Below are 19,396 nucleotides of genomic sequence, written 5' to 3'. Positions count from 1 at the left end.
AATAAATGCATCCGTCGTGGCAATTCGACGACGCTGATTACTTATCGCTCAAGAAATTTTATAAAAAATAATCAAATGAAATGTTTAGCGGCTGGTTAATGTTTTAAGACGACATAAAACAGTGAACAACAACACTTAACAGCTTTAAGTTGTACTAAAATTGTTCGTTTACTGCAGGTAAAATAATAAAATTTAAATACTTGTTGACTTTATTGGCTTTTATTGAAATCATTTTAAATGTTATGTTTCGTCGATATTTCTATGGTGATGTAGGCAACCAGAAATTGGGTTGTGTGTAAAAAAAGAAATCTGTAATATAAAAATAAAATTTATTTTACAAATCTATCAATATTATATTGCAATATAATACAATATCGAAGAATAAATACAAACATTTCGGAAGAAATACTGAATAAACAATTATATAATTTTTAAGCAGAATTTCTTGTTTGAAGTACTGGAAATGTCCTTACAAATTATAATTAGGCAAATTCTTAGAATTGACATTTGACAAACAAACATTTCTGAACAGAATATTCATTTTCTTTTGAACATTTGTTAGTACAACTCATGTTGTACAGGTGTCCTCGAAATGCTTGGCAAAAAAAAATTGGGTAGTTGGTGACGATGAATAGAAGTTAAATAAAAATTGTTTTCTAATAAAAGACTTTGTTTTTGAGATAGAAAACATTGAAAATTTGTCAAAATTTTCAGAGATTAAGTAATTAACGAAAAAAAAAGATACTGGAAATTTGGAACAAATTTTCAACGCTTTATATCTCAAAAACAAAAAGACATTTACTAGAAAAAAAATGTATTTAACTTCTATTCATCGTCACCAACTACCCATTTTTTTTGCCATGCATTTCGAGGACACTTGTATAAGGCAAAAATCCCACGATAAGACTCCAAATGACGAAACGAATCTATCTATCATGTATTTATCATTATATAAATAAACGTACAAAACAAGTAAAAGTTTTTCTTAACCAAAATAAAAACAATCGTAACTAAAGTGCTAAGCTTGCTCTTGTGATGGAGATTCCGTTTCTTACGCCAAATTGCCTTCCGTCAAACGAAGTACCAATTTTTCAACGAAATTCTTCAAATCATCCTCCCTTTGCTTCCCCACCATCAAGTGCTCCTCGTGGTACTGCTTTTCTTTGCTGTCGTACTCCATCGAACACTTGTTCGTGATCAAACAGAATGCGAAACACTTAAGTCCGCAATGCCTCGCCACCACCACCTCGTGTACAGTCGACATCCCCACAGCGTCCGCCCCCAACTTCCTCAACGCCCGCAGCTCGGCCACCGTCTCGAAACTCGGCCCACCTATGCAAGCGTACACCCCTTCCTGCACCCCGCTCATCCCTAGACTCTTTACCACCCCCTTGGCCTCCACCAGGATGCGGCGGTCGTAGGCGTCGTTCATCGTCCCGAATCGTGGGCCGAACTTGTCGTCGTTGGGACCCCTGAGGGGGTTGTTGCCGCCGAAAGTGAGGAGGTTGATGTGGTCCCGGACGAGCATTATGTCGCCGACGTTGTAGGAAGAGTTGATGGCGCCGGCGGCGTTGGACATGATCAGGGTGGAGACTCCCAGGAGCTTCATCACTCGGACGGGGAGCGTGCACTTCCACAGGGGGTTGCCCTCGTAGAAGTAAAAGCGGCCTTGTATGACCACCACGGGGGTGGACCCGATGCGGCCGAAGAGAAGGCGGCCGTGGTGGCCGGGGACGGTGCTCACGGGGAAGTCGGGGATGTCCTTGTAGTCGAAGATGGTGCTGTCTGTCAAAAGCTTCGTCACGACCCCTGAATAATAATAATGGTCATTGTAATTTATTTTATGTTTTTATTAGCAAATCGTTGATTTAAGCTCAGACATACCCTTCAGGTGGTACAGCCTGTAGGGTTTTTAGACTTTCTTGAATATAGGTACGATAAGAATTTACCTAATCCTGTTCCGCAGATGATACCAATTTGGGGTACAATTGAGACTCTTTCTTTCAAGTACTTGGTGAGTTTTTCGACATTTTCGTAGGAAAACCTCGATCAGAATTATTTTATGAATGATTGTATTTTATCTTTGGTCAAACTTACGGATGATTTTCAGCCGAATTTCTTCCACAATTGTCACACATTTTTTTCTGTAAGATCGCTCACGTGCACCCCGTTTCAACAAAAAATTTTAACTACATTGTTGTTTTAAGTTATGTCAGCTTCAAATCTTTTAATGTTGTGTATAGGTACTCGATATCTTATCAATAATGCATCCGTGACAATTCGACGTCGGTGATTGATTACTTTTTCGCCCAAGAAATTTTATAAAAAATAATCAAATGAAATTTTAACGGTTGATTAATATTTTAAGACGACGTAAAACAGTGAACGATATTTAACAGCTTTAAGTTGTACTAAAATCGTTCATTTACTGCAGATGTAATAATAAAAATTTTTGTTCGACACTGTCAGAATTTGAGAATTTTCTCCTGTGTGAACGGATTTTGATGAATTTGACAACTTGTCAAAACGAAACGTCAAGCTAATTTTAATGATTTTCGGCCATTTGGAGCCTTTGGGGGGCTCGTCGAACAAAAAAACGTTGTATTCAACTCGTTCTTGTGTAATTGCGCTTTTTTTGGCACTCCTGGACCTTTAAAACTCTCGTTTCACTCGAGTTTTAAACTGGCCCACTCATGCCAAAAAAGCCCAAATTACACACGAACTCGTTAAATAAATAACTATTAAATACTTGTTGACTTTATTGGCTCTTACTGAAACGATTATATTTCTACGGTGATGTAGGCAACCAGAAATTGGGATGTGTGGAATAAAAGAAAGATCTGTAATATAAAAATAAAATTTATTTTACAAATCTATCAATATTATATTACAATATAATACAATATCGAAGAATAAATACAAACATTTCGGAAGAAATACTGAATAAACAACTATATAATTTTTAATCAGAATTTCTTGTTTGAAGTACTGGAATTGTAGTTTACTACCGTAGGCGTCGTTACTTAGTTTGGAAAAATTTAAGGCAATATTGAAGCAAAATAAGTATGTACTAAAATAAATAGTGGCTTAACATTAGTGAAGTAACTTAAAATGTACACTATTAAGTACTGCCTGTACAAATGGTACCAAGAGTCGCAAGACCTTGATCGAAACGAATTGTGTATTGTTATTGACAGTTGTAGCTTTAAACTGAACACTCAAATCGGCAGTGTAACTTTTCCATAATTATTCGAATGTAGAAGTCGTTCAGTATTTGTATCCGCCATTGGTGTCGTATACTTGGTTGATTTGATTCGTCGTACTTGGGCCGCTGGGTTTGCTTGGGAACGAAGGGAAGCTGGGCTGCCTGGTCGGCGTCGGGAAACTGGGTCCACTCGGTCTACCGCCGGGGTAACCTCCTGGGCTAGGGAACGAGGGAGTACTGGGTCGACTTGGTCCGGACGGGAACGACGGAGTGCTGGGTCGACTTGGTCCAGACGGGAAAGATGGAGTGCTGGGTCGACTTGGTACGCTCGGGAACGAGGGAGTGCTGGGTCGACTTGGTACGCTCGGGAACGAGGGAGTGCTGGGTCGACTTGGTACGCTCGGGAACGAGGGAGTACTGGGTCGACTTGGTACGCTCGGGAACGAGGGAGTACTGGGTCGACTTGGTCCAGACGGGAAAGATGGAGTACTGGGTCGACTTGGTCCAGACGGGAAAGATGGAGTACTGGGTCGACTTGGTACGCTCGGGAACGAGGGAGTACTGGGTCGACTTGGTCCAGACGGGAAAGATGGAATACTGGGTCGACTTGATCCAGACGGGAAAGATGGAGTGCTGGGTCGACTTGGTATGCTCGGGAATGATGGGGTGCTGGGTCGGCTTGGAATACTTGGGAATGATGGAGTACTTGGTCTGCTCGGTATGCTGGGGAAAGAAGGAGTGCTGGGGCGGCTAGGTCCTGTAGGGAATGATGGAGTACTAGGTCGGCTCGGTACACTCGGGAATGATGGCGTGCTGGGTCTGCTGGGATACGAAGGACCGCTTGGCCCGGAAGGTCCTGATGGTCCACCAGGTCCCACTGGCAAACCTGGACGTCCATGCGGATAGGTCGGTTGCCCTTGGTAGCTTATCTGGAAGTCACACAAAATTATTATTTTGTTCGATCACGATTTTAATTCGTACCTGAGCATGGAATCCAGTAGCCCAATCAGCAGTATATTTCACAACTTGTGTTCTACCGTCTGGTAGTTGTACTCGGTACTCTCCTTTAGTTTGATCTCCATCACTGACAGCATTGTGGGAGTAATCGTTACCAAAGTTGGCGTCTTTTACGGCGTAGTTGAAATCGAAGGGCATGCCAGGAACGTGAACATGATGGTGGTCATGGTGGTCGCCCTAACAAATCAAAATTAGTGTTAGAAATTAATTCGGGCATGTGTTTTACATCATGACCGGGCGATGGTGGAAGAGGTCGTGGTCCAGGACCTGGTGGTTGAGGTGCTGGAGGTCGATACGTCGGCCTTGGAGGTTGCGGTCCCGGTCCCGGACTCGGTGGTCTGTACGTCGGTCTCGGAGGTGTCGGCGGTCTAGGCGGCTGAGGTCCAGGTCCTGGACTTGGTGGCCTATAAGTCGGTCTTGGAGTTGGTGGTCCGTACGTCGGAGCCGGAGTAGGTCTGTACGTCGGTCCCGGAACAGGTCTGTACGTTGGCGCCGGTGGTGTTGGTGCTGGGGGTCTGTAAGTAGGTTGTCCCGGAGACACCGGAGGCAGATACCCTGGTCCTGTTGGTCTTTGCGGTTGCGGAGTCGGCGGTCTGAATTTCGGCGGCACTGTAGCTGCTGGTGGTCGAGGTCTGTACGGAGGCGGAGTGGGCGCAGGTGGTCTCGGTTGGAACGGAGGACTGGGAGGCCTGTAAGGTGGAGAAGTTGGTGGTCCGTACGAAGGTCTAGGAGGCTGGGGTGCTGGTGGCCTGTACGGAGGCGGAGTCGGGGCTGGGGGTCTGTACGGAGGCTGAGTCGGAGCTGGCGGTCTGTAGGGAGGCTGAGTCGGAGCTGGCGGTCTGTAGGGAGGCTGGGTCGGAGCTGGGGGTCTGTAGGGAGGCTGAGTCGGAGCTGGCGGTCTGTAGGGCGGCTGGGTCGGAGCTGGCGGTCTGTAGGGAGGTTGAGTGGGAGCTGGTGGTCTGTAGGGTGGCTGAGTCGGAGCTGGTGGTCTGTAGGGCGGTTGAGTCGGAGCTGGTGGTCTGTAAGGTGGCTGAGTTGGGGCTGGAGGTCTGTAAGGTGGCTGAGTTGGGGCTGGAGGTCTGTAAGGTGGCTGAGTTGGGGCCGGAGGTCTGTATGGAGGCTGAGTCGGTGCGGGAGGTCTGTATGGAGGCTGAGTCGGCGCTGGAGGTCTTGGAGGCCTGGGAGGTTCAGGGAACGGCTGCGAGGGTTTGTTGTAAATGTAACCGTCGCTTTTAGGTGGAAGATAAGCGTTTTGTCCAGGAGCTATTGCAGCATATGCCACTCCTAACAAGCAGCACAAAGCTGCCGAAACCTGCAACCAAGAAGATTTCATTCATCATGACGGCTAACCACTAGAACATGCACGGAAGTGTTAAGCTTTTGATTAGAATGCCCAAGGCAGACAACAATACCTATCTTCATTATGAATAGACACTGATAAATATATTATTTATTGCATTTTTACGATTGCCAAGGACAAGGTTCTAACAGGATTCGTGTCGTGATTGAATAACATACGGAAAGAAGCTAAATTGCTTGAGGGTGTGGTTGCTGTTTTTGCATGCTTTACTTACTAATCTGAAAGTATGTTACTGACTGATTTTGACCCAAGGACAAAACGTATTTGTATTCGTGCCCTCATCACTGAAGCATGCTCTAAAGGTTACTGCTGAAAAATTATACACCGACAGGATGGAGATAATGGGATTGTCTGGATTCTGCAGATACACACTTAATTTATGACACTTTTTATGCAGCTCCATTACATAACCATCAACAACAATGCACGATAACGCAGCTAATATTTATATCCTCTCGGCAAGACTCATTACTCGCGGAGAATCCCTCTCGCTAATTGACAACGCTGGAAATGGGAATAACAACGGTCCGTAAGCGGAACCCTGCGGTAAACCGATTTTTTCGCGTTGCTAAACCGTTGACATTTTGCGGGTGATATTTGAGTTTTTGCCGGATTAATCCAGCGGAAACCTGGCCGCCTAATTAATATCTTCGCCGTAATTAACGACAAAGCAATTATGCAACGTGACGTATCAACGTTGGAATCGATCCGGAGCCATATATTACCGGCGTTGCGCTAACGACCGGCGAAAAAAATCGACGTAATGACGTAAACAACGCGGAGCGCGCTCTCACAATGCCATTACGGTTGATATTTCCTACATTATCCAACCGCCGAATTCGGGTCAGGTTTGGGTCGGTCAGCTGGCGTGCAATTATAATTAAATTCTCATCAATATTTAGAGTTTAATTGGCGCGTTCGTTTCGACTTAAACTTTAGCAGCACCTCTTTAACCTTCTGAAAGGAAACGGCGACCTCCGCGAGAGTATGCAAATGCGCTTCTCTCAAATTTATTGCGATTATTAAAGACCGTTCCATAAACGTGTCATCACTCCCCGAGATTATCATAATTACGACCGGGGATTTCGTTTTGTGCTAATTTATTTCTACTCCGACTTTTTCCGGCTCCCCAATGGACTTTTTTCGGTGGAACACCATCAGCGCTAACGATAATTTTCATTAGCATCTGGAGCACCCGGAGTTTTTCCGCGAGCCTTTCTCCGCTTTTGTGTCAAATGTTTATGTAATATGACCACGCGAAACCCCTATTAAGTGAAAAGTTCGACGCAGGTAAACAAGATGGATTCCTGGTGATAACGAAAATGGAAGCCGTAATTATCCTGATTTTTCGGCGATAGTTGGCGTTGCGCAATCCCACAAGACTCTCGTCCAGGTCCTTTCTTTTCGCGATAATTGCCTCGACGAGTTACACCCTGATAACTCTATTGACACGAGCCCATCTGATTAACCCAGATGGAATACCACAATGGTAATAAACAAGGCGCAACTGAGACCACAACCGGCTCTCGAAGAGCGGCCGCTCATTAAAAACCTTGTATTGTCTACTGTTGTACATTGTACCAGCCACTGGACCCAACAAAGACCATTAATCACAACCCAAAATATTTGTGGTGCCATTATCTGACCATCTTGCTCCTCTCCTAAAGTTTAACGGCTTTATGGTACTGAAAGTGTTGATTCGTGCATAAATTACCACCACGTTGGTAAAATACCATCCATTCCCCGTTCTTGGTAATTGGAGAGAAATTACAGGTGTTGGGAGTACATTTGGAGACAAAATTGCGCTCCAGGACAGGATAATAGTACCGCGCGGATAGCATTTATTTCCCAACAAGGATGCCATCACGACTTTGCATAAATAGGAATTATGAACTAGTGCTAGTACGCACCGGTGCAAGCAATCACATGTGTGGAGATGTATTGCATAATGGTACCGAGACGTTCGCTCGTTTGTTTTTTCGCAGTGTTATTATTCGCGTTGGGTAATGGTACTGCAATTTGAGTTTAGTAACAGAACCAGGAGTTTATCGCGCGCTTCCTTAACCCGCCGAGATGGTACCGTTTGTGACAGTTCCGAAGATGTTGTGTTCAGGTGGTACCGTCGGAATGTGGTTAAAATGCGGAAATGGGAGATGCTATTATTTTCGGAAATATTTATGGGTTGGATAACATTTTTCAAATGACTCATCGAGCTTCGACCTCCAAAGTCGCGTCCCATTCTTTTTCGCTTCATTATCCAGTACTCGCTCTTCCGGATTGTTCGACATTTTGCTTAATATTTTCGTCACAAATAATATAATTAATCACTCGAACAATGGTCGAGTGTAAACATAAATAGCTCACGGCAACACTGAATTGGGAAGACCTCAGTTCGATTTGTCACAGGCGAAATCTTCAAGATTTGGCTAGCCTACAGTAGGTAAATAGTGGATGAGTGTTACATCCATAGATGGTAAATGTGGGCGTTCGGTATTAAAAAATGAACGGCAATTAACGCTAATAGAGATTTATGTTGGTATTTCAGATCTTCGATTTATCGCTATTCCAGTGAACTTTAAACATTTACCAAATTTGACAGGTTTAGTAGCACATTGCCGTAGGCCCGGATTGGCCAACGGTCTAATCTAGATCCTGGTCACATGGAATTGTAACAGATGTAACTGTCATTAATAATATTTTGACATTTTAATCCTCTCAAAGGTTAGATTTGCAAGTTTTTGAGTCAAGCGAGGTTAAAATTTTTCGAAAAATTTGCACATTTTGAAACGTGCCATTATTATGTTTTGTTTTTTTAATAGAAATTGGCCCAAAAATTACAGTTTTAGTCTTGTCGACCAGCTTCATGGGAATATTAAGACATCAGATGGTGTCTAAATAATGAAAGGTTGCATTAATTAATTACTCTTATCTAGTCCAACATGCTGATTTATGACTTACGATAAATATGACATTTATGCTGTAATATATTATTTTTACGAGTTTTTACGAACTTGTGAGTGTGAACAGACTCACTTTCCCACAAAATTTTTATTGAAGGAAGTATTTCAAAATGCTGGTTACAGATTTTGTTTTATTCCCAACACACTGTATAATACGACGACATACAGTCGCCGGCAAAAAAAATAGGACAAGTCTTATTAAGAAATTTTGCTAAAATTGAGTTGAGTAAATCGGGCTTACTATAATAAATAAATAAATATTTTAATAGTAACCATAGGAAGAGTAAACAGACTTACATTAGCGAAAAAACATTGTCCTACTTTTTTCTGTCCGCGACTGTATATTTTTGAAATTGTGAAAATAATGTTTAAATGATTTTGTTCTCTCAGTTGGCAGTAAATTTAATGTTAACATATTTTTTTAAATAAATAAATTATATAGGGTGTCTCATTTAACATTTAGGTATCGCTGATCTTTCTGGTCAGTTTCGAAAACTGGATAATTTGAGACCAATTCGGTGTTAATATACATATTTTATCTGGCATGTGTTTTCATTCGGTATATTTTACTGTTTCTCCCTGTATTATCAGAGAAGCAGATTTGCTGGATTTGCTGAAAAAAGGATGACTAAATCTTGAATTGCACACTTGCGTGGCTAAACAAACACAAAACCAACAAAATATTCATAAAACTGTAGTAAAACGACACCGAGCATAATTTACAACTGCTGCTTCCACAGTAGCAGTTTGGAAGATCGTAAAACTATGAATACAAAAAGAAGATTCACTAATCTTGACAGCACATCAGAATTAACAAATCAACACCAACAAAACGCGAGATGATAAATTGGAGACTCCCACTCCAGCGCTCGGATTGATTGATTGGCCCGAGCCGAAACCGTCAAAATTCAATTAGGTCCAGGTCCGCGCGTCTTGGGGGTTCTCCTTTTTAGGGGGATCGCGTGACGGATCGGGGGTCCAAATCGAAGTACCGAAACGGAAAAAACCAATTTGACTTGTGGGCACCGGATTTGCGTGGTCCAAGGCGGTCAAGGCCACCGTCAGCTCGGGGATGACACTCGATGGCAGTTGTGGTCGAAAAACGTAGCGACTCGAGCGTTCTCACACAATTGTGCATTTTTTCGAGTTGCGATTGTTTATTGTTAACCCCAATTCCACCTCCCACGTGCGTTGCAATTGCAAATAAAGTTCAATCTGAGCGTTGCATGCCGCAACCGGATGCTTAGTTTGAATAGTCGTGATCGGTGTGTGTATCCATAGGTTAAGGCTGGTGAGCGCTCCAGTCCACAATGGACGGAAGGATGCGGCTTGAGCCGATTTGCTGACCGGTTACTTTCTAAGATATGGGCGGATTGGGCAAGAGGCGGCAGATTGCGGGATGGAAGCCGAATTTTTTGGTTTTTGCAAACCATGCGAGTGGTGGTGTTGAAATCCCAAGAAGTGTCGAGTTAAGAAGATACTAGTTATCAGTGGTCTGCTTGGAAACTATTGGGTCGCAGCAAGGAATTCTTCCTTCTCTTAAATATTTCAGATTTTCTCCTTAAATGATTATAGATTTTTTCACTTTTTCTGTTTAATATTTTGACTAAAAAACATAAGACGTGAGGTGACACGAGTGGACGCCGCTTGAATTAAAATTGACGAAATAGAAATAAGCGAGTCGAGCTCATAACACCACGATATACCCGGGATAGATTTGTCGCTTATCTATCATATAAACTTAATACATTTTATTTGTTAATTACTTTATAAATGAACTATTTATCGCGATAAGGAAGATACAAAAAAAAAATGTATGCAAGAAATGCAGCAACTTTTAGTCTACATTTCAACATCACAAAGCGCGATCTTGCACTGCAGCGATTTTCAAATAGTCACCCTTGGTGCTTTTTACCTTTTGACATACACCTGGATAACACCTATTACAGTTTTGCTCTTCCTCTTTATGAAATAGCTCAACTGTCAAGCCTTCTGCGTAGGCGCCACTCAGTATACGTGCTCCGCCATGCACTTGACCCAGCGGCTCTTCTTCGATTTAATCGCCAAAGCTCAGCGAAAGCGCTCCGATCGATGGACTTTAGCAATCACAGAGCAAAACGCAAATTCGACAAACCTCGTTCCGAATATCTTCCAGAGATAGCATCACCGTTGCGCAACCAGACCAATTAATCTAGGCGAAATTGATACGTCCGCAGGACCGCCGAAAGGTTGATGATGATCGATGGGAGAATCCGAGAAGTGTAACGAAATTGAGACGGCACGATTTGCCCAATTTCGACCTTTGTCCGTGCACAACGCGAAATAGTTTTATTTGCTCTCTCACAAATATATCACGATGGTGCAACGAGATGTGGAAATAGTTTGTCCGGTGAGGTGCAATGGGCTGCCGGGCCGTGGGAGTGCGAGTTGGCTCACAAAACAATGAATTACGTTAAATTGTCTCGGTTAAATAACATAACTTATAATTATTGTTCGGAATAGAAATTCGGTGGGATCGGAACGGAGAGGCTTGGGCTTGGTGTGGCGTTGAGGTCTCCGCGAAGGCGGTCAATTTTCAATTTTTTTCTTTTGTATTTAGGTCGATTTGGCGAAAATTAAATCTTCAGAAGGAGATATTTGATGGTTTTTTAATTCTACATAAAAATCAAAAATACTTCTAGAAAATGTGAAGAATTATAATTATTAGAAATTATAAATATGTAAATTTGTTACCTGAAATATACAGCATAAGTTAAATTTATTTATTTATTTGAGTTATTTCCCATTTTTATGAGTATTAATGATTAAAAACAATTTGTTCGATACCTCCCTGAAAAGTGAGTCTGTGTAGTTACCAGTGGGTGAAGGTTTCTCTTTCGTTCACTTCACTTTCGCTCATCGTTTTTCCTTTACTGTCTTTCACTCACTGGTTTTCATTCGTTCGTAAATTTTTCCAATTTTTCATCATCCATTTCCACAACGTGCACTCAATCACTTTATTGACGTTACAGAACTTTGTTTATTTTGTATTTTACTTTTTTCCACAGCAACAGATCCGCCCAAAAATGTGATTTATTTTTATTTAAAATACAAAGTTACACTCACTTTCTAAGGAGGTATCGAACAAAACCAAATAGAGCTCTCGAGAGTAAGGCCGCTTTCGTTCATTTGAATTCGCGTGAACGAAAGCTTTGCCTTCCTCACTCTTACTGTAAATAACTTTTATTGGAACGTTATCTTTATTCTCTTACAAGTAGAAATTTGGTATTTTATTATTTTTATTTGCTATAATGTTTAAAATATTTATTGGTCCTAAAAAATATTTCTATCAAAAATTAATTAAGAGAAGAAGTCTTAACAAAGAAAAGAAAGAGTAATGGTATTTCGAGGATTTTATTGAATAAAAAAATTTGTAGTGTTTTCCTGCAATTTATTAAAAGTAAATTATAGAAACTTAAAAATTTACGACTGCTGAAGTTAATAACTGCATTTTTTGCATTTTCAATAAATAAATACAAAATGTGTACAAACATGTAAATTAAGCGAATAAATAAATAAACAAATTCAATAAAAGTTTTTTATTGCATGATTCACCATTCCTGAGTACCATTCAACCGTAAATAAATTATGCAAATCCGTCTCCTTTTATTAAACCGCGTGGGCCAAGCAACAATCATAAGAGTCCACATCGAAAATGAAAAAAAAAACTTAGCGCCAATCCCACTTCCCATTTATTTGACACATCCACCAAAACCTCGAAGGACCGCGCCATCAATCAAAACAAATCGACAAGTCGGAATTCTTTTCCATATTTCTTCCCCAAGGCCGGATCGCCGATCACAATTTCATTTGATTTTGAAATGCATCGAGATGCACAAGTCTGCGGGTGGCCTTGCAGACCGAGCGGTACTGATCGTTCAATTAGTATGATTTTCCAATTAATCAAAATCAATCGGAATGAAGCGACTGTTGCGCCGCAATCATCTCAACGTTAATTTTCCGGTAATGGATGTTTACTTTTGCGGCACCGCACATAAATAAACGACGTTAGGCGTGAAATTAATATGTTAGTGTTAAGGCTGGCGCACACGCTGCGTTTAAAGCCTGCGACGACAGTAATCGCCCCATCAACAGGCGATTAACCGCGACGACTAATTTTTCGCGTAATTAAAGGAAATGGAAAGAATGTACGTGCAATATATCACCGTTTATGGCTTGGTGTTGTGCAGTCGCAATAAATACGGCGCGGACAATAAAAATGTTTCCTGGATGTTTCGTAAAATTTATTGTTAATTTGATCGGTTTTAATTTTAGTCTCTTTCATAAATTTCGTTTTATTTGTGTTTTATTGGAAGTTCATTAGCGTTTTGTATTTGTGGGTGCTATTGGCTGCGTGTCAAGGCTCTGCGGTTGCGGATAATGACAAGGTGTTTGTCCGGTTCCCATATACAGAGTGGAATAGGTGCGATTTAAAAATTAAGACCCAATAACTCAATGTCAGTAACTGATATGTTTTACTTTAAAATGTTCGGTATGAAAATTATTTTGATTTCAGTAAATTCGTCTGGCCTTTAATTAGTTCTAAAATTGCAAAATTTTATCAAATGACAAAAATTGTTATCTGCAAAAAGAGAAACAAAATACATAATTCAAATCCAAAAAGATATCTTCTAATTTATTTCTTTTATTAATAAAAGAAGGTCCACCAACCTTGAAATTTTTACCAAGGACGAAATAGTAGATTGTATCATTAAGAGTAAAAGTGAGTCTTTTTGTGCTGAGCGTAGAGATTGAAGACCGAGACGAAGTCGAGTTCGAAACTGGGCGAAACATAAAAATGAAAAAATGAGTAATGTAAAACAAATATAAATTATTTAAATGGCGTCATATTAACCATTAAATAGAAAACCTATTTCTTTTGCAGAAAACTCATCCTATAATTTTTGTTTTATTTTGACTGAAACAAAAGCTCTACATAATTAATAATCGGAAAAATTAAAAACACTGATTTTGTAAAATCATTTCCTAATTACATTTTCTCAGAAGGATTTAAACTTTGCGTCAGGAAACTCCGCCAGTGTCGGAGACTTCAATAGTAGATCAAGATAAAAACTCGCTGTTAATTAACTCGTTTTCAGAGCCCGCGCTTTCAGTGCAATTAAATGAAAAATTGCAAGGTCCCTGCGTAACATTACAATGTAAATAATAGTATTTCGCATGGTATTAAGTCACAGGAAAAGTGCCAGTGTAAATAATGTAAATGAGCAGCTGCTCAATATTTATGAGCTTTAAAGAAAATGAACAAGCAGAGGCAGGGCACGCTGCGTGCCTCAACCCGTCACTCAGTGTGCAACCCTCACCAACAGGTTGGCCAACAGCCGGCGTATAAATTACTGATAATGACAATGATAAAGAAAAAGGCGGCAAATTAACGCACGCCAATTATTATTGTTCTCACACGATTTTAATTTTTTAGAAGTAATTTACAATGTAGCCCATGGTCGAGCAACATCGAGACCATCATTGTCTTATCTGTTTTAATTGCGGTGTTCGGTTGCTGCCCAATTGCGGCACAATGGACCATTCATTTCTTAGCTGACGGGCGTTGAGGCGGAGGTGTGAGCTTTTATTTGCTTCGGCGCGGATGAATGGAACCGAGATCGTTTAATTTAATTGCCTCGTCGAGAGCTACCGTTGAGCTTGACATTCGTATGCAGATTAATTGAGTGCGCTCGCTTCAGTCCTTCGCTTTTTGCCTGGACATTTTCAAAATATTTTCGTGATTGGTTGTCGAGTGGGTTTTATTGTGAATAGCTGAAGAATGAAATAATTGTGTTCAATACCCAAGAAGTTCAAGGTTAATACGGAATTGATTAAGTCAAATGAACAGATATTCCTTTCAACAATTTGCTAATGCACACATAAAAACGGCAATTAATCGTCGGATGCAATCAACAGAAACGAATAGTTTAGCGAAATACCACAGGTGTGGTGGTTTTTTAGGGCGGCGGGATAGGCGGTTACGTAAAAGAAATTGCGTCTCAATTTGAGTTTTACCAAAAATTTTGGATACTATAAAAAATTGTTAATATGTATGTATTAATAAATTTATCTATTTGAAAAAATAATACCTTTTGCTTTTTAGTTCGTGGGGTCGCCTAAAAAATTTAATGTGCACCTCTGCAAAAAGTGCCTTTTGTCCTCGCCTGTGGAAGCCTCGGCTGCGCCTCGGCCAAAAAACTCGATACACTTAAATAACTACATCTGTATTAAAATTTTTTACTTATTCCTTCACTTGGAATTTTTTTTGTCTAGCCCCACCTGTTGGATAAAGACATTAACAGTTTAAAAGAAACAAAGAAATTACAAATTTTACAAAAATATTAAAAATATGTTAGTCCGAAAATAAAATATGCGTAATTTTAGGAGTAATTAACAAAAATTTTGTTTTCAAAAAAATGTGAAAATATTTTAATAAGTCATCTCTTACATAACCTAGAATTGATAATCACTTTTATTTTGTCAGGTGGGATGATAAAAATAAAAGAATGTTATGTGCTAGCCAAGTGCTAGCCCTTACAATTTCCAGATTTAAATCCCATGGAAAACATGTGGGAAAATAAAATGTCTGATAGAAAATATTTTATTTTTAATAAATTTATCCGATGTTTTTGGACCAGAAGGTATTTTTCAAAATAATAAATAAATTTATCAAAGCATAATGACAAGCTTGGTTTAGAAATTTATTGAAATTAACATTACATTAAGTTTCACCTTCAATCAACAGAAAACAATAAACAGTGTTTCCTTTTTAATAATAATTAATAACTGTTGTTGGATTAGTGTTGAGTTTTGGAGCTTTACTTTGCTTTATTTATTTGCGAAGACAATAAAAAATATTTGCGTAATATTTATTTATCTTTATTGTGTAAGACTGAAATTTTCTCATTCAACAAATTTCAAGTTGGTTTTTTATCAATATTTGTTAAAAATGAACTGAATTCGTAAGAATATTAGTTTTTTTTATTGTTGATTGCATTGTTAGTAGTTGGTGTTTGGTGTGCTACGAAAACTGTATCACTGAAGATGTTCTGGTAATCTTCCGTTCGCACACTATTGGGACACTGTATGGTAATTACCGCAATAAATTAAAAATTACCGTAATCCCATTAAACGAAAAGTAAAAGTCGCTCCAGCGACCATCCCGCCAAGGTAGTTCAATGACAGCCCCGCAAAAAACAATTAAAACCCAACGAAAGGTTACGGCAGAGACGATTCGAAAAAAATTCTAAACGGAGTAATACATCATCTTGATTACGGTAGAGGGGGTGTCGTTGACCTTGCAATCCCGCCACTCATCATCAAGAAAAAACAAACGGAAAAAAGTGTGCATAGGAATTTCGTAATAGAGAGAGAAATCATTAAATCAACTGTCGCTTTTTCTTTCGTCGATTGTTATTTTTACGTATGACGGAAAATCGCACCCAACAGCCAATAAAGGTTAAGAACAAAGAGTGCATTCCAAGGCGAGGAGGGATCGGGCGCGTTTTCCGACCCGAACGGCATCGATCTCCGCTCTTCAGTTGACATTTCCAACGGAAATTTCGCAAGTCGAGCTTTTATCGGCCGACAACTCGTGCATCGGACTGACATTCAACACTAATCTCCTGTCAGGACACAATTACTCCGATCCGGTAAATGCCAGTGAGACCCAATGACGAACGTGGAGGCGCATAAGGACCCGGCCTCGCGGGGGCGCCCGGAAAAAAGCGACTCGGGGGACGAGTCCGGACTTACCTTGAGGATCATGTCCCGTCGGGCACACTAACCATGCAAAAACCAACAACACTAAACCCCTAATTCGGCACTGTACACAGAGCGATGGGATGCTGCTATTATAACACTGTCTTTTATACCAAACCTTCAAGTGGGAGATGGACAAAGAGGGGGCATCTTTCTTACATTATGTGTAATAATGTAACATCGCATTATAGCCGCGTCTATTTACGTTTCTCGAGGTCCTTTCTTCGGACCGCGATTTTTCGGCGACCTCAGGACGATCATCAATTACCGTCGCTTGCCGGACTCTTCGCCTCTTAACTAATCGGTAGGGCCCATTGTCATGCTAAACACCTTCGGGATTTTCAGCGCCGGTGAAGGTTTCGTGGGTGGCTGGCTTCACTTTTACCAGCGCTAACCCACAGATTCCTTGTTTTCCTAATTGACATTAGCGATCGTCGAGATTCTTTACGGTTTCGTTGCCTCATCGGCTCGATTAATTGGATTTGTAAGCCTGGTGGAATCGGAGGTGCGCTCGTGGGGGACGCCTTCTTCGCCTGATTTATGTCCGAGTGATCTGTAATGGCGCATACAGTTTGTTTATTATTCTCCGGGTACGTCGCCGCTTCGAGAGCATATTCTCGTCATTTCGACGTATGAGGAATTCTAAGCCGATGATATAAGGTAAGACGAGGTTTTGGTGCAGATACCATCGAACCATCCATGAAACCCGTCAGGACCGGCTGTTGTGCAACCTCCAAGAAATATAGCTAAATTGTTTTATTCCCAAAACTGGTACAAAATCCCCTTCTTTTTTCTTCGTATCTTCTTTTTTTTATTCTTTGTTTCTGCAAGGATTCCTATCGAATTTTTTATTGCCCATAATATGGCTTAAATACCTTTGGGCAATAGCTAATAAAATTCGGTAATCCTTTCACTCTCTGGCCAGATAAAGGAGTGCGTCAGCTAGACATAATAAATGGATCAGGACATTAACATGGGATTACTACCAGTGTTTAAATAACCGGTTAGATATGCATTCCACAAATTGGGAAATATAATTTATGACCACCAAACACATTTAATCAAGTGCAACATCTATTAGGAAATCTGTAAATACACCGATCTCTTTTTCACATTTATTAATTTCTCTCAAAACAAGAAAATTGTTTTTCACGGTCTGGACATGATCTCGTTGGCGCAGTCGGAAATTCGGACGAGCAGATCTGTGACGTAACCAGTAAAGTCTGCAACGTTATTGTCCGAACACTCCTCCACGATCACCTTTAGGTCCCCCACGAATCCTTCAACTTCGAGGACCTCCGCTTCAATCTGTTGGGGCAACTCAATCTTCGCCTTCTCTACCTCAGTAACAATGGGGGAAACACACAAGATGCTCCCATCGCACGACCCCACCTGGAACCTGAGACTGTCCACCTTGTTGATGGTGACATCCACGACGTACTTGGACCCATCCACGATGTTGGCGACCTCTTCGTTCTGTTTCACCACGCAAACTCTCAACCGTTCTTTCCGTTCCTCTGGGAGTTTGTTGATCAGCTGCTCGCGACCGCTCAAGCATTTGGTGATGTCTTTGTTGGCGGAGGCCGCAAGTTCTTTGATTTGGGTCAGCTGCGAATTCACTGTTTCGTGGACTTGGTCGATCGCGATTCCGCCATCTTCGACGGTGGAGTCGCTGTAAGAAAGTAGGTTGGTGGAGAGCGAGTCCAAATTGTCGTGGGCCTCGAGGATCACGCCCTGGATCAGCGCTCTGAGCTCGTCGATTTGGGCGTAGACTTCGTCGACTAGGTCTGAAGGGGTGGCGAGGTTGGGGGCGGCGATTGCTGTCTGGAAGCAACGCAAAGAAAAGAATTTTGACTGAAGAGAAACAAAAATGTACCTGCAGTACTAGCAAAATGGCGAGGGCTGAAGCAAAATTTTGTCGGTTCATGGTGATTGACTGGTAGCTACTGGTTCGGAAAATATTTTGGGCGCATATTAAAGCAATTGATTAGATAAAATGGATTTGGTCCAAATAAAAATTAATCATCAATAAAGAAGCAGTAAAAGATCTAAAATGTTTATAAAGTAATAAACAGAATTAGAGAAACTACGCAATAGAGCTTTCCGCATTTTGCTACTGATGAAGTTTTGAGTCATGAGATATGACAATGTTTGATAAAAGTGTTATCAAGGAACAAAGATACATTCACATTTATTAATTTCTTTCAAAACAATAAAATTCTTTTTCACGGTCTGGAAATGATCAAATGATCTTGTTGGCGCAGTCGGAAATCTGGACGACCAAATCTGTGACGTAACCAGTAAAGTCCGCGACGTTATTGTCCGAACACTCCTCCACGATCACCTTCAGGTCCCCCACGAATCCTTCAGCTTCGAGGACCTCCACGTCAATCTGTTGGGGCAACTCAATCTTCGCCTTCTCCACCTCAGTAACAATGGGGGAAACACACAAGATGCTCCCATCGCACGACCCCACCTGGAACCTGAGACTGTCCACCTTGTTGATGACGACATCCACGACGTACTTGGACCCATCCACGATGTTGGCGGCCTCTTCGTTCTGCTTCACCACGCAGACTCTCAACCGTTCTTTCAGTTCCGTCGGGAGTTTGTTGATCATCTGCTCGCGACCGCTCGTGCATCTGGAGATGTCTTTGTTGGCGGAGGCCGCAAGTTCTTTGATTTGGGTCAGCTGCGAACTCACTGTTTCGTGGACTTGGTCGATCGCGATTCCGCCATCTTCGACGATGGAGTTGCTGTAAGAAAGTAGGTTGGTGGAGAAGGAGTCCAAATTGTCGTGGGCCACGAGGATCACGCCCTGGACCAGCGCTCGGAGGTCGTCGATTTGGGAGTAGACTTCGTCGACTAGGTCGTAAGGGGTGGCGAGGTTGGGGGCGGCGATTGCAGTCTGGAAGCAACGCAAAGAAAAAAATTTTGACGGGAGAGAAACAAAAATGTACCTGCAGGACTAGCAAAATGGCGAAATTTTGTCGATTCATGGTGACTGACAGGTAGCTACTGGTTAGGAAAATATTTTGGGGACAGATTAAA

The 19,396-nt window shown here is 41.3% G+C and overlaps 4 protein-coding genes across 4 annotated transcripts; all 4 read right to left on the bottom strand.

Moving 5' to 3' along the window:
• Window positions 1–913: 913 nt before the first annotated feature.
• LOC138141510 (purine nucleoside phosphorylase-like) lies at window positions 914–2,256 on the bottom strand. Its single transcript, XM_069062237.1, has 3 exons — window positions 2,098–2,256; window positions 1,950–2,044; window positions 914–1,809 (listed from the first exon to the last, which is right to left on the bottom strand). The coding sequence occupies exons 1-3, from the start codon at window positions 2,136–2,138 to the stop codon at window positions 1,052–1,054; spliced, it is 894 nt and encodes a 297-aa protein (XP_068918338.1). The 5' UTR covers window positions 2,139–2,256; the 3' UTR covers window positions 914–1,051.
• Window positions 2,257–2,841: 585 nt separating this feature from the next.
• On the bottom strand, window positions 2,842–16,450 carry LOC138141466 (uncharacterized). Its single transcript, XM_069062180.1, has 4 exons — window positions 16,340–16,450; window positions 4,449–5,534; window positions 4,187–4,399; window positions 2,842–4,134 (listed from the first exon to the last, which is right to left on the bottom strand). The coding sequence occupies exons 1-4, from the start codon at window positions 16,349–16,351 to the stop codon at window positions 3,268–3,270; spliced, it is 2,178 nt and encodes a 725-aa protein (XP_068918281.1). The 5' UTR covers window positions 16,352–16,450; the 3' UTR covers window positions 2,842–3,267.
• Window positions 16,451–17,401: 951 nt separating this feature from the next.
• LOC138141534 (uncharacterized) lies at window positions 17,402–18,523 on the bottom strand. Its single transcript, XM_069062275.1, has 2 exons — window positions 18,222–18,523; window positions 17,402–18,169 (listed from the first exon to the last, which is right to left on the bottom strand). Exons 1-2 carry the CDS (start codon window positions 18,270–18,272, stop codon window positions 17,495–17,497), a joined length of 726 nt encoding a protein of 241 aa, XP_068918376.1. The 5' UTR covers window positions 18,273–18,523; the 3' UTR covers window positions 17,402–17,494.
• LOC138141525 (uncharacterized) lies at window positions 18,521–19,396 on the bottom strand. Its single transcript, XM_069062263.1, has 2 exons — window positions 19,306–19,396; window positions 18,521–19,253 (listed from the first exon to the last, which is right to left on the bottom strand). Exons 1-2 carry the CDS (start codon window positions 19,342–19,344, stop codon window positions 18,588–18,590), a joined length of 705 nt encoding a protein of 234 aa, XP_068918364.1. The 5' UTR covers window positions 19,345–19,396; the 3' UTR covers window positions 18,521–18,587.

Source organism: Tenebrio molitor, chromosome 1, assembly GCF_963966145.1.
Source record: "Tenebrio molitor chromosome 1, icTenMoli1.1, whole genome shotgun sequence".
NCBI lineage: Eukaryota > Metazoa > Arthropoda > Insecta > Coleoptera > Tenebrionidae > Tenebrio > Tenebrio molitor.
Note: the sequence above shows the minus strand (reverse complement) of the source record. Positions and strands in the feature narration are given on the sequence as shown.

Bases quoted from the DNA above. Each gene is read 5' to 3' on its own strand.
- LOC138141534 (XM_069062275.1), bottom strand. From the start codon at position 18,272: ATGAACCGACAAAATTTTGCTTCAGCCCTCGCCATTTTGCTAGTACTG. The intron at 18,170-18,221 runs GTACATTTTTGT...CGTTGCTTCCAG, and splicing joins CCATTTTGCTAGTACTGCAG to ACAGCAATCGCCGCCCCCAA.
- LOC138141525 (XM_069062263.1), bottom strand. From the start codon at position 19,344: ATGAATCGACAAAATTTCGCCATTTTGCTAGTCCTGCAG. The intron at 19,254-19,305 runs GTACATTTTTGT...CGTTGCTTCCAG, and splicing joins CCATTTTGCTAGTCCTGCAG to ACTGCAATCGCCGCCCCCAA.
- LOC138141466 (XM_069062180.1), bottom strand. The intron at 4,400-4,448 runs GTAAAACACATG...TTGATTTGTTAG, and splicing joins CACCATCGCCCGGTCATGAT to GGCGACCACCATGACCACCA. The intron at 4,135-4,186 runs GTACGAATTAAA...TGTGACTTCCAG, and splicing joins CTACTGGATTCCATGCTCAG to ATAAGCTACCAAGGGCAACC.
- LOC138141510 (XM_069062237.1), bottom strand. From the start codon at position 2,138: ATGTGTGACAATTGTGGAAGAAATTCGGCTGAAAATCATCC. The intron at 2,045-2,097 runs GTAAGTTTGACC...ATTCTGATCGAG, and splicing joins AATTCGGCTGAAAATCATCC to GTTTTCCTACGAAAATGTCG. The intron at 1,810-1,949 runs GTAAATTCTTAT...ATTATTATTCAG, and splicing joins CATCTGCGGAACAGGATTAG to GGGTCGTGACGAAGCTTTTG.